Source organism: Ochotona princeps, chromosome 3 (assembly GCF_030435755.1).
Source record: "Ochotona princeps isolate mOchPri1 chromosome 3, mOchPri1.hap1, whole genome shotgun sequence".
Taxonomy (NCBI): Eukaryota; Metazoa; Chordata; class Mammalia; order Lagomorpha; family Ochotonidae; genus Ochotona; species Ochotona princeps.
The window spans coordinates 22637515-22654540 of NC_080834.1; the positions used below are offsets into that span (position 1 = coordinate 22637515).

Sequence of the window (17026 nt, forward strand, 5' to 3'; positions counted from 1 at the left end):
TGTTATCGCTCTTTGCAGGACAGAAATAATCCCCAGTGGGGAAGCCGGTCCTGAGAGTAGTAATGACAGTGCCCAGAGTTCTGTTCCCAGTGGCTCAGTGGGTACAGCTTGCTACCATGCTCAATCAATAACAAACACAAAGTAGGGAAGACATGGCTGTCAGTGGGATGTGCACACAGTGGCGTTCTTGGAATTTGGAGAGAGAAAAATGCATTCTAGACTACAGAATGTCTTGAAGAAAGCAACCTGCTCAGCTCACAATTTGGACAACATTGGTGCAAGTCAGCTGTCTACTCCGGGGGTACCCATCTTCTCCTTCTGATGAATTCAAGATGTTTCTTTGCAATGTGAGTGGCCAAACATTTTCACATAGGAGTGATGAGAATGAATGAAACAATTATCTATCTATCTATGCAATGACATTTTACATTTTCACAGTAACAACCACATAGCTTGTGATCCTTCCAGCAGGGACGGGCCTCCAGCGGCTACGAAGAAAATTCAGCTACAGAATAGGCCCTTTCAGAAAGGAATCATGGAAATCCTAGAAAATAGTAAACTTATTAGATGGGCCAACCTCATACAATTAATACTTGATAGATATCCTGGTGCTTCCCCTGTAAGTTTTCATCCCCCTTAATTGATAACAATTTTCATTCTATATAAAAGGAATCAAAACTTGGACTGTCAAAATTCAGACTCTACACTTTCATAGAATCCTGCAATCTGTTTTATGAATTTATTTCTTTGACCAGAAATAATGTAGCACTTTTTATAGTTCTTTTTAATATGTCACATCAAAGCATGCTGATGAATCATTTGGAGGGCTTGTTTTTGCAGTTTGTGAGGATAGTCTTTAACCCATACTGTCAGGACAAAACTACACAAAGGATTCCTAGACTCCCAATATGAAATGTCTGAGTGATACCAAGGTGTCACTGCCAGTCAACCATGCAAGTAGCGATCCTGAAAATGGGCCATACCCAAAACTTTACGGTTGTTGAAGAGCATATCGCATGTCCAGCACTGTGTGAAGGCCATACACACACAAGCTGCATTGAAAACCAAAATTTAGATGCGTTATGTTTTATTGGAGAAAACTATGATTCAGAGTTTAGAAAGCCTGCCCAGTATTGTGCAGTGACAAGTAGTCAAACCACGAGTGGTTTGAACCAAAGAATCAGACAGATGTTCGTAATAACCACTAATGCCTTGCCCCAGGATCCAAGGAGCAGTAATATTTTTTACAGAAATACACTCATTTTTTTTTCAGTTGAGAAAAGGCTTTTGTAAAGGTTGATGAACTCAATGAAACTCCCATGTTCACATGGAGGTTCCGTTCACCTGTTGCCAGGATTTGTGGGGGTGAAAACGCAGCACAAAGAATGTCGTCCTGATGTTGTACTCCGCCTTTCCACACTTCTGGCTGGATGAAAAATTGCTTGAAGTTCTGGGGTCGAAACACAGTAATAGCTCTAGTGCAAAACAATATGGAATTTAACTGTTACTCTAAAAGCGCTACAGGCATTGACCGGCCGTTGCCCATTTGGGTGGTGTGATGTTCAAGCTCTAGAAGACTAACCTGCTGGATGTTATCTGACCTGTCAGCAGTAATACTGAACTTCTCATACAGAAATGTCTTTTAAATTCTCTTGTTTGATTCCCTGGTAAATTATGAGTATTTAACAATAGACATTTACCTTTTCACAGTCACTGATATCAACATATATTTGTCAAGCATAGATTAATTCTTCACCATCGACACTCTAAAGCAAAGTCTTAACATGAAACTATGCAACCATTGAGACTTTTGGCACAGTAACAATTGCTGGTGGAAAGGTGGAGATGGTCTGTGAGCAAATAATGCTCTGGAGTTAAAACAAACATCAAGTTTTCAGAACATTTAACACATCAACATTCCCGGTGTGATTGCCCTGGCTTAATTAAAACTACAGAGTTTAACCTGTTGGTGTCTGCGGCATCTTACAGAAGGAAATTTGTCAGACACTCGGCAAGCACTACTCTAAAGACATAAGACACAAGATATGAACATTTTAAGCAGAAAAATGATTTTAGAGAGGTCAGCGCCTTGGGGCACTGGTGATGAATTAGAGGATAGGCCAGGATGGGTAGAAAATGAAACTTCTGGGGTTTGGTGAAACAGGGAGGAACAGATATTAAATTGTGTCGGGCATAAATGCCAACATGTTTCCACTTGAAATTTCGAGCCTTGTCTTCCAGGGTGTGATAACCCTGTCTCTCTTTTTAGGATCACTCACACCTCAAATGAGCACCTGTAACCAATTGTTTGCTGTCTTTCTGCTTACACTCACCTCATTCCCCTGAAATTTTACTTCTGTCCCTGCTCGCTGAAGTCTGCCTAACTGTGCCAGCAGTATTTTACCATTCTGCCCCTCAACAACACTCCTTAAAACTCTGTTCCCATTGCTTTCCTTCCTGCCTCTGACCTGTCATTCTTTAGTCTCTACTTTCCCTCCAATCTGTTCTCATGTCTTGTTCAACACATACGTTGTCCTTCCTCTGCTCGTCTCTATCCACTCAAATTGACTGAATGAGACACCCTGTACCACTGTTGGTGTCAATGTCATTTCCATAAAAACAATGCAAAAAATGATCCTCTGTCTTAACGTGTTCCAGTGTTGTGTAAGTTCCATGTGCCTGTGAACAGTTCTATATAGTTCCTCCATCGGCAACAGATCTTAACATACCAGAAATTCAAATGCGCGATTTTGCCTCCACACAGCCCACTGTCTTGAATTCCAACTTTGGTTAGCGAACCAGCACTCCAACGCCTGAAGCGCTTCTCATCCCTGATCAAATCAAGTACTTAAATTCTACTTTTACCATGTGTTACAGACTCATTCCTCCACTTTGGATTTACACGCTCCGTGACAGTGACCTAGTTCAGCATTACAACCCGTACTTGAGCAGCTGTGACACTCTGCTGGCCAAGTTCACTTTCTCTAGCTTTATCCTGATAATTGGCTATTAGTATCCACTGATTCTATAAGAATTGCTTGTTTTCTGTGTGAAAGTTCCTACTCATGGTACACAAGGGGGTAGAGAGCCAGGGGCAAAGATGACTAAATTACAAGTGACCTATTATAAACACGGAGCAAGTGCAGACCAATCATCATGGAACAGCAGCCATCACGAAGGCTGAGTTGAGAACGGACATTGGAATTGGAGCATAAAAATGGATAGAAGTTTGGGCCCGGCACGGTGGCCTAGTGGTTAAGTCCTTGTTTTGCACATGCTAGGGTCCCATATTGGCACTGGGTCATATCTCAGAGCTCTACTTCCCTTCCAGCTCCCTGCTCGTGGCCTGCGAAGCACTGGAAGATGGCCCAAAGCCTTGGGACCCTGAACCCATGTGGGAGACCAGGAAGAAGCTACTGGCTCCTGGCTTCAGATAGGCTCAGCTCCAGCCATTGCGGCCACTTGGGGAGTGAACCAGAGGGTGGAAGATCTTTCTTTCTGGCTCTCCTTTCTAAATCTGACCTTCCAATAATAATTAAAAAATGAATAGAATTTTAAAGATGACCAATTAGAAAAAACAGCACGATGAAAGATAGGTGTTAATGCCATGGTTTAAAACCATTTACTGAAAAAATACAGATGTGGAAAGTTATTATTCATGAGTCTAACATACTTTCCAAAAACTTATATTTATTTGACAGGCAGACCAGCACAGAGATGGGGAGAGGTTCCCCGTGCTAGGTCACTGCTCAAGTGCCCACAGCATCCAGGTGGGGCAGTCCAATGTTGGGTGTCAGAACTCACAGGTTCGCAGTAGAGGTGGCAGGGACCCAGTTATGAGCGCAGCCACACCGGCCTCTCAGTGTGGCCATGATTGGGAAGATGCGGTCGGGAGGACTGGACTTCACCCGGACACTGCAGTGTGAAATGTGGCTGGCGCACTAGATGAACTCCCCATCCTCAATCCACTTGTTGGGAAACAGCTGTTCTCCACGATTCTATCCCTGCTGCTCAGTTATATAAGGAGACAGTACTGTTGAAGGAGACGGAATTACAGCAGACGTCTGTGTGGCTTCCCTAAAACCAAAATGCACACACGCATTTCTCATAACTAACATTTCCATTCGCGTTTGAAAATCCCCTCATGTGTGAGAATTTCACGGTATTTTTTATCAAAAGAAACTTGTATTTTAGCCCTGTTTTAAACAAACTTTTGAAGTATCTTTATATGGGAGTCGTCCATGAAAGCACAGATCAAATAAAGCACATCTTTTAAAAAATTTTTTGATTTTCCTTTCAGAGCCGGGGAAAAAAACAGTTCTCTGTGGACGTAAAGATAGTTGGAATACTGTTGATAGGTAAAATTGGCCTGGATTCAAGTGATACAAGAATTCAAGGTAATGTTTTCCTTTCAGCAAGTATTTCTAACCTTTAAGGGTAGTAAGGAACTAAGTGAAACACATGTTCTTGTCCAAACCAAACAATATTCTTTTGGCTCTTTATCCTTTAAATTTCTACCAAAAACAAAATAAGCAATTAAGAAAAATTTGCTCAATGTTGTATAAATATCCTTTGTTAATAAAAGGTAATAATATAATTCAATAGTATTAATGAGGCATAAAAACAAGATCATATAAATAAGATGAAGTCTGAACATGTGTATACTTTCAGTTTGAAGGGATTATTCTTTGGGCATGGAGAGTGTGGGAGGGGGCAAAGTTCAAGCCTACATGTTTTGTATTATCTAAATCTCAATGTCAAATATCCTTCCTATAGATTCAGGAAACATCACCAAAGGCACAACATGCTTTTCATAAAGGGCATGAAACGAGCCCTTCTCATATTTGGCCTTGCATGTCAGTGCTGAGAAGCTCATTAACTGACACCTGTCCCTTAAGCCTTTACGTGAAATCTTCATTTGAAATGACAGTTGTCCTTGAAACACCTTAACAATCTGCACGGAAGCTCTGGCTTTTTCCTTTTCAAACGTGACTTTTTTTTTAGCTTGGTTCTTTTGCCAGGAGTTAAAGTTCAGAATAAACCCATTTTAAGGCCACTTTTCAGAGCTTGAGAGGTCTATTCCTTTTGGCAATGAGGAAGTTTACTAGTTTCATCCTTTTTCTCACATTTAAAATCTTGCGAATTTTGTGACTGAGTCATTCTGTCATCTCACAGGAATGATGATCACAGCTCTAACCCACAATTTAAACAGTGTATCCCAAAGGAAGAGCATGAGTGTCATCTAAGTCCTTAATTTGATTATTTCTTCCAACTTTCTAAAAGATGTGAAATCAAATTTGGACACTGAAATGTCAAAAAAAAGTTTTAGGAATTATTTGTAAGTTTAAACACTTTTTTGTAATTATTGTGTAATCAAAACTTGCAAACTCATGTTCTGATTACTTCTGCTTTGTTTTACAAATTTTTATTTTAAAAAGTTTATCGGACATATAAAATTATACATATTTCATGACAACTATATACATGTAATTTTCACTCAGGATAAAGGCTATTGCTTCAAGCAGTGTCAATTATTCATAATAAATCATTCAGAAAACCAACCTTATAGGCTTTTTTGTCATAATACTTATTTTAAAAAATATATTTATTTAATTTATATAAAAGGCAGAGAAAAGGAGAGGGAGAAACAGAAAAAAGATCTTCCATCTACTGGTTCACTGCCCAAATGGCTGTAAAAGCCCTGCTGAGCAAGGCCAAAGCCCAGAGCCAGGAGCTTCTTCCGGGTCTCCCACACAGGTGCAGGGGACCAAGGACTGCACCACTCTCTCCTGCTTTTCCAGGCCGTTAGAGGGAGCTGAATCAGCAGTGGAGCAACTTGGACTTGAACCTTCACCCATATGGAATGTCAGTGCTGCAAACTAAGACTTGGTCTGTTATGTTGCCACGTTGGCCCTACTCAACTATACTTTTTACACCAATGAGATCAACTTTTTAAAAAAGACTTCTCACAATCTCAGTGAGATTCTGTTATGTTCATCTTTCTATGCTTGGTTTATTTCACCTGACATAATGACCTCCAGTTTCATAACTGTTGTTTCAAATGACAAGCTTCCATCTTTTTGTCGCTCAGTAATATCCCATTTTATACCTGTACCACATGTTCTTTATCGGTTCACCAGCTGAGGGACACTTTCACTGCTTTCATTTCTGGAATATTGTGAACATTGATGCATAAGAAACAGCTGAGTTTCTTATTCCTTGGTTAAGTACCCAGGACTGGAACAGCTGGCTCACATGGTAGTCCATATGTTGATCTTAATAACAGAAACTAGGGCAGGTGTTTGGCACAGCAGTTAGGATGCTGGAAGGTATATCTGCATCTTTTAAGTGCCTTGTTCCAAGAACCTGGCTCCAGTTGCAATTCAATTTCCTGCTAAAGTACACTGGTGAGGACTCAAGTACTGGAATTCCATGCTCCTGGCTTTGCCTGGACTAACTCTGGTTGCTGTGGCATCTGAGGAATAAGTCAGTGAATTTGATGTCTCTAAGTCTCTCTGCCCTACAAATAAAATTAAAAAGAAAATAATAGAAATCAACTGAGTCAGACAGAATTACAGTTCATCAGTAAAGCAATTATTAAGTGTTCATTATCATACTTATCATAAGAACAATATTATGCTTAGGGAAAATTTAAGTTCTTCATCTTATTCCAATGAAAAATACTTTCAAAAACAGAATTATATCAACATGCATCAATTGTGTTGTTTTAATGCTAAGAAATATATATGAATATCTTAAGGAGACAACATCTTCACAGGTAAAGATTTATCATTAAAGGAAGGTGATGTATATGCTAATTAACTTGATTTACTGAGCTCACAAATATTAAAACACTACTTTGTATTCATGATTTTTGTCCATTATTTCTTGATAAAGTTGGGAGCAAACACAAATATTTCTCCATTACATAAAGGAGAGAAATAAATTTGGAAGACTCATAGTCTATTTTATTTCGAGTTAAGTATAGGTTCACAGAATTTTCAAGCAGGTTAAAACCTTGGATAAAACATTATGAATATGTATTTGACTTTATCAGGATTATATACATAGTGCATGCCTACTTTGATCAGATGCAAAATTTATTTATCATCTATTAATTTAATTGTATCAATGTAAATTTAATCGAGGATTTAACTGATCATTTCTGAATCAACTCTATGTCATTTCACCAATTTGTTCTTCTGTATTTTTTTACTTAATAGAGTACCCATATAGTACTGATTTTGGAACTTCTCTTAAATTTCTTCAATTTTATTTCAAAGTCTTGAAGAAGAGAGCCAGCCAGACAGAGATATATGTGGAGAAAAAAGCTGCTCCATCCCCTGGTACACTCTCCAGTCGGCTGCAGCAACCAGGCTGGCCAGGTCAGGGCTTGAAGTCTGGGACTGACTCTGGGTGTCTGCTGTTCAAGTTCTTGAACTGTCATTACCAACCCCCCAAGGTGCATAGCAACAGGAAATTAGATCTGAATCAGAACTGGGACTTGCACTTTTGATAGGGGATAGCAGAAATCTGAGCCCTGAGATGTTATTCCTAACAGGACATTTCACTGGGTATGAAAGACTATGTTTTTAAGGAATCAACATGGTTTTCTAATGCATTTTGTTAAGGCTGTTTTACAATGACTGATATTTACCATAATTTGCCCTGCTTATGTTGACTCTACAAATAAAAGACAAAACATTTAACAGGAATCATAGTCCCTTTTATTCAGTTTACCATTATTCCCAACTCATGGGTTTCCAAATATGCTCAGCTTTACAATAATGGTTGAAGGAGAGGGCGCCACGGAGTAGCAGACACAGGAAGGTAAAGCTTTGAGGTATTGTCAAGTTGCTAGTAGTTGTCTTTCGTGTGTTTCTTCATATGTACAACTGCTTTATTCGCTTTAATGAAGCAACTTTTATTTCTAGAAACACAGCGTTTTTCTGTGATTTTATGCAAGCAGCTGTGAGCAGCCCATTCAGGAGCAGCATAAAAAGCAGAGCTGCCAGCCTACAATTCTAGCTCAGTGTCCTAGTATGCTTGTACTCTTGGTGAGACTACCCATACTCTTCATGTCTGTTTCCTGCTTTGTAAAAAGGGTTGATCATCCTCAGCCTTTAGTTCATTGTGAAAATAGAATTGATTTTAATAAATACACTGCTATGTTATCAAGAGCATGAATGTGAACCATAAATCTCATCAATACTCAATGTCCATATATAATCAGCAAGCACAAATTAACCACCAAATAAATATATTTTAACATCTAATAAGCACCAGGGCCTTTTGAATGTTTATTTATTTTCATCTACTTGAAGGGCAGAGAGAGATCTTCCATCCACTGGCTCGCTCCCTAAACGTCAGGGACCCAGAACTCCAGCTGGATCTCCCGCAAGCAGCCGAACCATCACCTGCCTCCAGCGTGCACTAACAGGAAGGGGGACTGAATACTAGAATTGGCATTGTAATATTACATGAAAACATTCAAGCTTGTAACTTTAAAAAAAAAAAGGTTATTTATATTTACTGGAAAGGAAGATTTACAGGAAGAAGGGGAGACAGAAAAATCTTCCATCCACGGTTTCACTCCTCAAATGGCCACAATGACCAGAGCTGAGCCAATATGGATTAAGAGCCAGGAGCTTCTTCTGGGTCTCCCATGCAGGTGCAGGGTCCAAAGGCTTTGGACCATGCTCTACTGCTTTCCTAGAGACAAGTAGGGAGCTAGATGGGAAGTGAAGCAGTTGGGACATGAACCAGCGTGTGATTCCGGCACTTGTAAGGTGAGGATTTAGCCTTGAACTGTCTCGCTGCTTACCCCGCCCCCAGTTGGTAACTCAACCCACTCAGCCGCAATGCCTGCCCTAGTATACACACACACATTTATATATACATATATGTAGTCATGTATACATGTATGTAGTCATATGTATATAGTCACTTTTCTAAGTTAAATAAAGTATAAGAAGCTAGAAAATGCAAAGGCAAAAGAGAGGCACATTTCCACCTGGGAGTGAAAATCAATGTCCTGGTGGGGAAGATATCAGATTGAGCGCGAACGTAGGAATAAATCCTAGTCAAAGGATACAAGTTTGGAAAAAGTTATCCAGATAACAGGACAGAGTAGAAGGATGGGGTGGAAAGCACTGTCTGGACACTGATTGGCAAGCTGCTACATCATAGAGTCAGAGACATACACAACAATAAAGAAAATTAAAGTAAAGACTGTAAGTACGGGGTAGAGGAAGTTGAATATGAAGGAGAACCAGGTGCCTCGCTCTCTGGCTAGTAACAGAAACTGCAAACTTAGGAAACAGGTTTGTAGGAGAGGAATGTATGAAGAATTCAGATCAGAACTTGCTGAATTTGGAACTGCAGTTCGACATCTCCAGTAATCAAATGGATAAGTGAGCTCGGAGGTAAGAGCTGAATACAGAGATTTTTAAGTATCTATAAAATACTGCTTACCTTCCAATATGAGGCTAGGAGTTAAATTAGAACTGTGTGTATAAAATGACCAATGCTACAGGCACCATAAATAACGTAAATCAGGTGGCATGCCTCACTCAATAACTGTAATCTCTACTTGTATTTTATATGTTGAAATGATCAAAGCAATCTCTGTATTTAGACAAAGCCTGAAGTCAAAACCACAGCTTAACCTGACGAGATTTCCTTGGATTCAAAGAAAGCTTATAAGCTGACTGTCATTCTTCCAGCTATTTCTTTTCTAATCACTAAACTATTAAGGGGTTGCTTTAATAGTCCATCCTTTGCCAGCTGTCACCAGTCTTCCGTCCTCTTGCCACTTTTATTAAATGCCTCTTGGTAAAAAGAATCCTTCCTTGAATTCATTCTAACATAAAGCCTTTGATTTAGAATTTACAATTCTTGAATCGACCAATGTAAAAGTAAAATGTAATGTAACTGAGAAAGCAATTACTCAAGTTTCAATTCTGACTGAGAAATGCAAATCCTGACAATGTTAGGAAGAGGGAAAGGAAATGGGGGGAGTGACATCTTTTCCTATTCCTACTGAGATTTCCCCAAAGCTTCTTCCCCAAGATTGCGGAAAGCAGCACTCACCAACAGAGAACACTCATAGGCGATTTTATAATATGGTCCTTTTATTTTCCTCTGTAAGCTAACTGAAAAAGCTCATAATTGATGCACATTTCTGATGATAGTTTTTTTTAAAGCAAATAAGACAATGCTTTTGGCTTACACTATCTATTCTTTTTCATTGTGTTAAGAATTTAAATTGAATCAACTGATTCATATATCTGTGCTGCCACGATATTAGAGAATTAAACATATTCATTTTGTTGCTCTAATTACAGAGATCATTAGACCATACACTCTGTGTTGATGATGGATCATGCCTGTTTCCAAGAGAAGTCTTCTCTTTCAATGTTAAGCAAAATTGAATTATTTCTCAATATCCAGTAGAATAACGTTTTCTGTGATATCAAATAACCCTTGAAAATGTAGCTATGTGTGGCATTGCTTCCTAGTCTATATGTACACTTTTGCATTGGAAGAAAAAGATTTGCTGTGATAGACAAAAATCCCCAAAGACGTGCTATTGGCGTTTCAGATACAGAAACTGATTTACTTCCAGCTTGAAGTCATTAAGATCATAATTCTATAGTAAATTACTTTAAGCAAATTACTATTACAGCAATATTTTGTGAACTGTTGAATTTATGACCAACATATTTTCAAAACATATCACACTTTAATTTTCCTAGTGCTTAAAATGCTGCAGAAAAAGTCCTGTTTATGATCCCTTAGTTCTCCCAGGAAAAAAAAAAGAAATAAAACTCATTTTGTTTATATCAAAGGGGAAGAATTGCTCCTCAAGAGTAAGTGGGCTGTGAGAGGACTTTGCTGCACTGTTGCCAAGGAGGCACTAACACAGCAATCAATGTACTCTTTCATTCTCGGACTGCAGTTGAAAATAAGTAGAAGAGAAGACAGAATCAGATTCCTTTATAGTTGGAGGAATGTAATTTACTCTTTAAAAATGCATGGACTATAAATTTTGGGACTCTTGGAATTCAGAAAGTTGTAGTAAATCTCCATATTGAATGGTGAAAGCCAAAGGGTCTAATTCCCAAAGCCGGGAAAAAGTCCTATGGCGTTTCTCAAAACCACTCATCTACATGATCTTACAATGTTTTATTCACTAAGCATTCAGTCAATTCCAACTAGAGTTTCACTCTCCAAGGTCATCAACAAGCTAATGATTTAGAGCCAGTCAACATTTCTATACTCTTTTTTCTTTTAGATTTTTATTATAATTCTAATGTGAAATATTCTTTGTAGCTTTGTACATTTTACATAAAGCATCCATACCTCTGCCAGCCTGTAACCAGTATTGTCTTCTTTAGAACAAGGATCTGCAAAATCTCCACAGCTCCATCTTGCCCAACAATGAGTGTGTGATGGCAAAACCCACTGAAGTCCCACACCTTGGAGAAAAGAGTTAAAACCACCATTGAGATTAAGAATGAGCAAGATAAAATAGGCCTATTGTAATCACCCATATTTACAGTCTGATCTGGGATAGATAGATTCCCTCGGGACATAAAATGAAAGAACTCCTCTGGCAATTTGAATTCGACCGCCACATGTATTACTCTTCTGACATCATGAAATACATTTTAAGGGTATTTCAAAAGCTTCGTGGGAAATGAAATGCAAAAAGAAGTTCCTCTTTCTGCCGAAAGCTTCAAGTCCATACACAGCTTTTTCAAACAACTCTTTTTCCATGAATCTTTTGAGGACTGTTATGTGTATGAATTTCATAGTTTTTCACCAAAATTTCTTGCTTTAAATTCTATTTTTCCACGAACCTGTAAAAGTACCCATGTACATGCTCCTCCTTGGAGGCTCCCGAGCCCTCGACCTCCTGGCTCTGTGACTGTTTCCTTGGCTGTGTAGACACCAGCCCATTGCTTACAGTCCCAGTCATCATTTTTTGGTTTTGGTTTTTCAAGAGTTGCATCTAAAAAACACTTTCTCAGGCCAGATTAATCAAGAGTTTTTCTTACGCTTTCTTTAGTAGTTTCACAGTTTTGAGAGCTGCGTGTGCATCTTTTGGTCTATTTTCAGTTGACTTTGGAATACAGAGATCTGGTTGCATTCTTTCGCATATAGACATCTGGTGTCTCTGCTACCATTTTCAAACAGGCTATGTCTCATAGTGCCTTCACCAAAAAATCAGTTTTCTATAAATGCTCGGCTTCTTTGTGGATTCTCTGGTCATTTATTTGTAAGTTTTTATGCCAGTGCCATGCTACTTCGTGGTATGTTTTTAAAGCTGCTGTTGTGACGCCTTCAGCTTTGTTCTTTTTATCAAGGTTGCTTATGTAATGTGAAACAATCTGTTTTTTCATGCATATCTAATTTTCTATTTCTATAAGCAATGTCACTGCTAATTTGGTGAAGATCACAGTAAATCTGTAGCTTTCCCTGGGGAGCATGGGAAATTGTGTGCTTAGGAGAGAAGAGGTAACATCACAAAGAACCACACAATAAGGCACTTTGAAACACTGATTTCCTTCGCTATTCATGGGTTCCTCTATTCATGACATAAGAATCTTATGCTGAGAGATACACAAATGCTTGAGAATCTCATAAAGCATGTGGCACAGTTTTCATGAATGAGGTTTCCCATAACGTGCTAATAAAACCTCCTGTCGGCGGTGGATGCAAACCTAGACCTGAAACGGACACGGGAGTTCTGAATTACTCAGGCAGCGGGAAACGCATGGGGGCATGAAGATTTCACTTGAAGAGAATGTGTCAGAGGATTGCTATCAGTTAACCCTACCCGCTTCTGTGAAATATTGTTCACACATTGCGTAGAAAGGCCAAGTTGGCACTACACCAAAAGTGAAATGCACATACTTTTTACTGCAGAAAATTGGCATCTAGAAAATCATCCTACAAAAACACTTATGTGATTAAAATTATGTACGCAAGGGGAAGCCCCAATGCCTATTAAACTGTGTCATAAAATGAAGAATTTAAAATAAAAAATTTAAATTTATATGCATTGTCTGCAAATGTTATAAATTTGCACAACCCTAATTTCTCATTAGTAAAGAATTGAGCACAATAATAGTAATATCCATGCAGTAGCACATATTGTAGACATTTAAAAATGAATTATTTTCAAGCTTCTAGACAATTTCCAAGTTCAAACAAGTATGAAACCTTGAGTCAATTGCTTTACATCTTTAGGATTCAATTTCCTCATCTGCAGAAACAAGATATTGCAAGTACCAATTTGGGAGAGCGTATTTGGCTTATGCATAAATATGCACTTGCCAGGAACCTGTGCTGTGGTTTGGTGGGTAGAGCCTGTGCTTGTAATATCAGCATCCCATGAGGACCCTTGTTTCTCTCTCTCTCTCTCTTTCTCTCTCTCTCTCTCTCTCTCTCTCTCTCTTTCATTCTCTCTTTCTCCCTTTCTCTCTCTCTCATTCTCTCTCCCTCTCTCTCTCTTTCATTCTCTCTCACTCTCTCTCTCTTTCATTCTCTCTCCCCACCTCTCTCTCTCTCTCTCTCTCTCTCTCTCTCTCTCTCTCACTCTCTTACTGGGTGTTTTTCTTCCTCACTCTCTCTCTCTCGCTAACTCTGATGTTCAAATCAATAAATCTTAAAAATAAAAGCCTCACTTGTCATTCATCCCACATCCAAGTGTTTGAGTTCAAACCCCCACTCTGTTCCAAGTTGCAGATTCCTGCTCGGGTATGCCCTGACAGACAGTGGAGGATGACACACGTACTGGGCTCCTTGCCACCACGTAAGAGACTTGTGTTCAATCCCCAGCCCCTGAGTCAGTCTGGTCGCCTCCAGGGGGTGCGGACATTTGCAGAATGAACCATTGGATGGATGCTTTCTCTCTGTGTGTGTCTCTTTTTTTTCTACCTTTCTGTCTCTCTCTCCATCCCTCCCCATCTTCCTGCTTCTTGAATAAACTAAATGAACATATTTTTAAAGTACCAACCTCTAACCTCATAAGTGGTAAATGTGTGTGTATGTGTGTGCAAGTGTGCCTAAGTGTGTGTGTGTGTGTGTGTGTGTGTAAGGTGCTTACAGTAATGTGGATCATGGCAAGGTACAATAAAGTTAAGTAACTTTGGTCTTATTATTTTATTTTATATATTCATATGAAGCAATGCCCAAGGCATAAAAATGCAATATATAGAACAGAGCATAGAGTGGATGGCCAGTAAGAAATAAACCACATTGATAGGCTGGAATGGCGCACAAGAAAGCAGCACTACGGACAGTCTCAGACGCGGGGCCAGGAACGGGGACGAGAAAGAGATTTCCTTCTCACTGTATTTCTCTCTTTTTATTTTGTAATTTTATGGTATGCATATTAATTGTTTAAAATATTAATCTGAAAGCAGAATACTCATAACCATGATAAATAGAGCAATAATTTTTAAGTCTTTGGTTACATAGGTACTTATTTTGGATGCAGAATTACAAATGATGTTGGAAAATATCAGTCATTCTTGTTTCCAACAGAACAAAGTCAGAGCAGCTGAGCCCTGACTTACGTCTTGCACAGAGCTGGCCGGTTTGCGGGTTTGTGTTGTGCTGCTGTGACGAAGATAAATGTACCTTTAAGAGTGGTGATTCACTATTAAGCCCACACAACTTCCAAGATATAATGGCAGTGCCTGTCACCCATGTCACTGTTCTCCCCTAAATACCCCTTTAACAGGGGAACTTGCACCTCTGGCAGACCTGACTTTTGATGGCGGCTGGTTTGGGGAATAGCAGGCCTGAATATCTTTCATGTGTACAGCTAATGTCTTACTGAAGCTATGTGCTCCAGTAGACCTGAAGGTCCTGCCAAGTCACCGAGTTGGGACCATTTTGGCAATATCTGGAAGTCTGCCTTAGCCCAAACTCTGTAAGTGGTCACTTTCCAAGAAAGAGCTAAGTGGCCCTTGATCGAGGCTGTGTTGCTCAACTCAGTCTCTTACTCTGGGAGCCCTGCCTGAGACAGACTTCCTCAATTTGCCTAAATCAGTGTGAAATACTCCAGGCCAGTTTTCTTTTTATTTCATCTGTACTACTGGGATTTGGGATCGTTGTGGAATCTCCACCCATCTAGCCAGCTCTCCTCTAAACCAGTTTATTTAACCCAAAGTTGACAGTCCATAACTCACTCTGTTAACAGAGGCCAAACTCTGCTGATTGGAGAATTCTGACCTCATCTCACTCTGGCAGCTGTTACAGCCTGATGGGCGTCCACTGGGAATCCCTCTGAACTCCCATAGTGCTCTAACTAACTACCTCAGGAGGGTTCCACTGTGATCCTGTCCAGAACACAGCATGTACCCCTTCATGGAAGACAGTGAGATACCTTTCTGATGCCAGTGAATAGGCTAGAGAACCATCCAGAACACACTCAAGAAACCACCTGTGCTGCCTCAAAGTGTCTCCTGCCATCTCCCCAGACAGAGATGTTCATGACGGCTGGGTGTCGGCAGGAAAGAGTCACTGGTAGGACAGTGATAGACAAGTATCAGGCTCTACTTGACAATGCAATCACTCTCCAACCAGAAGAAATGAATTACAGTTCAAAATAAGAAACTGGGAGCAAGAAGCAGTGCTAGCCTAGCATGAAGAACAAATAAGGCTGTGGTTGGTCCTGCCACCATTATTCTTCCCTCACATGAGTTCACAAAACAAAAATGCCAACTATCAAAGAAACTTGCTTTTAAGCACTCATTGTCTGAAAAAAAATGCACCTAAGCCATTTTTAGTTTCTGTAAGTTGTCCCGCTGTCTCATGTCATAAATTTAGGAAAAAGAAAACTAGAGACATTAGCTGAAGCACATGAAAAATACTCAGGCCTCCTGGTCCCTGAAGTACTCCCCTATTCAGCACATGGAAAAGGCTTTCTAAAATAAGTCAGCCAAGTTGTGCTTTTGTCCTAAATAATTTATTCAGAAAAATCATGTATTCGTTTTCCGTAGAGCTTTACTTTCCTGGCAGCTTTGTTAGGGGATAGTTGAAGTTATTTAGGCCCTATCTCGTCTCATCTGCATCCCGTAAGGCCAAAAAGGCAAAAACATGGGCCTCTCTGGCTGTGACACCGCACACAGGCTTTCAGCCTCCACATGTCTGGACGGGAAAAGCGTTACTGTGTTCTCACCTTTATAGTGCCATCTGTGCTGCCAGTCAAAAGCCGGGTCTCATTTGCATCAAGGGCCATAGAGCTGATTTCTGCATTGCCATGGCAACTGGTAAACTGTTTGATTTTCTGCCCAGTGTCTATCATCCAAAAGGAAACGGTGGACCCCGCATCAGAGCTGATTACCTAAGAGAAAACGAGATTGGAGAGACATGAAACACGGTCTTGGGAGCAGCTATTTTTATTTTAACAAAAATATCTCACCTGTGCCTCTCTGTTACCCAGCTTCCCCCAGTAGTTAGTGACACTTTTACAGTGTGTTTTGTTCCCTTTTGTTAAGCCAAAACCATTCCAATGCCTAAGCCACGGTCCTGTTTATCAGAAAAGACGGAATTTGCTTGCCTTCCCCACTATTCAGCTTAGCATCCAGACGCGATCCTGAAATCGAGTCCTACTGCCAGCAAACATATAAATCTTTCACATTTAGATAAGAAAGCTGATTTTCCTATCACATTGCACTGACACTACTTGAAGAAGCTTCCATTTAGCACTCAGAAAGGAGCACTGCAGCCATTATGAGAAAAAGTTAATTTCAACAAATTACCAAAGTCATTGCTTTTAAAGCCATTAGTCTCTTACTTTCCCTTTTCTCAAGGTACTACGCATAATTTTACAGCTTAACATAATTATTCATGGGTCTCTAAAGACAAAGAACACAGTTTAAATATAACTCTACAAATCACTTCAAGGAAAGGCAACAAAACAGATGCCAGAAGGGATAGAATTACATACCACAGTCTGAAAATGGGACATTTTATACCAGCAAGTAGAATGCTGATTTCAGCTTTA

General features: G+C 39.7%; 1 protein-coding gene across 2 annotated transcripts in view; it reads right to left on the bottom strand.

Moving 5' to 3' along the window:
• The window catches only part of WDR49 (WD repeat domain 49), a 107203-nt gene that overhangs the window by 36853 nt on the left and 53324 nt on the right, over positions 1 to 17026 (bottom strand). The window contains exons 8-11 of one of the 2 annotated variants that reach the window (XM_036494871.2): positions 16199 to 16363; positions 11357 to 11480; positions 7897 to 7921; positions 1345 to 1475 (exon numbers count right to left, since the gene is read on the bottom strand). In XM_036494871.2, the coding sequence (XP_036350764.2) occupies positions 1345 to 1475; positions 7897 to 7921; positions 11357 to 11480; positions 16199 to 16363 (445 nt within the window). The remainder of the gene's footprint in view (positions 1 to 1344; positions 1476 to 7896; positions 7922 to 11356; positions 11481 to 16198; positions 16364 to 17026) is intronic. The other variant, XM_036494872.2, reaches the window with a different exon arrangement.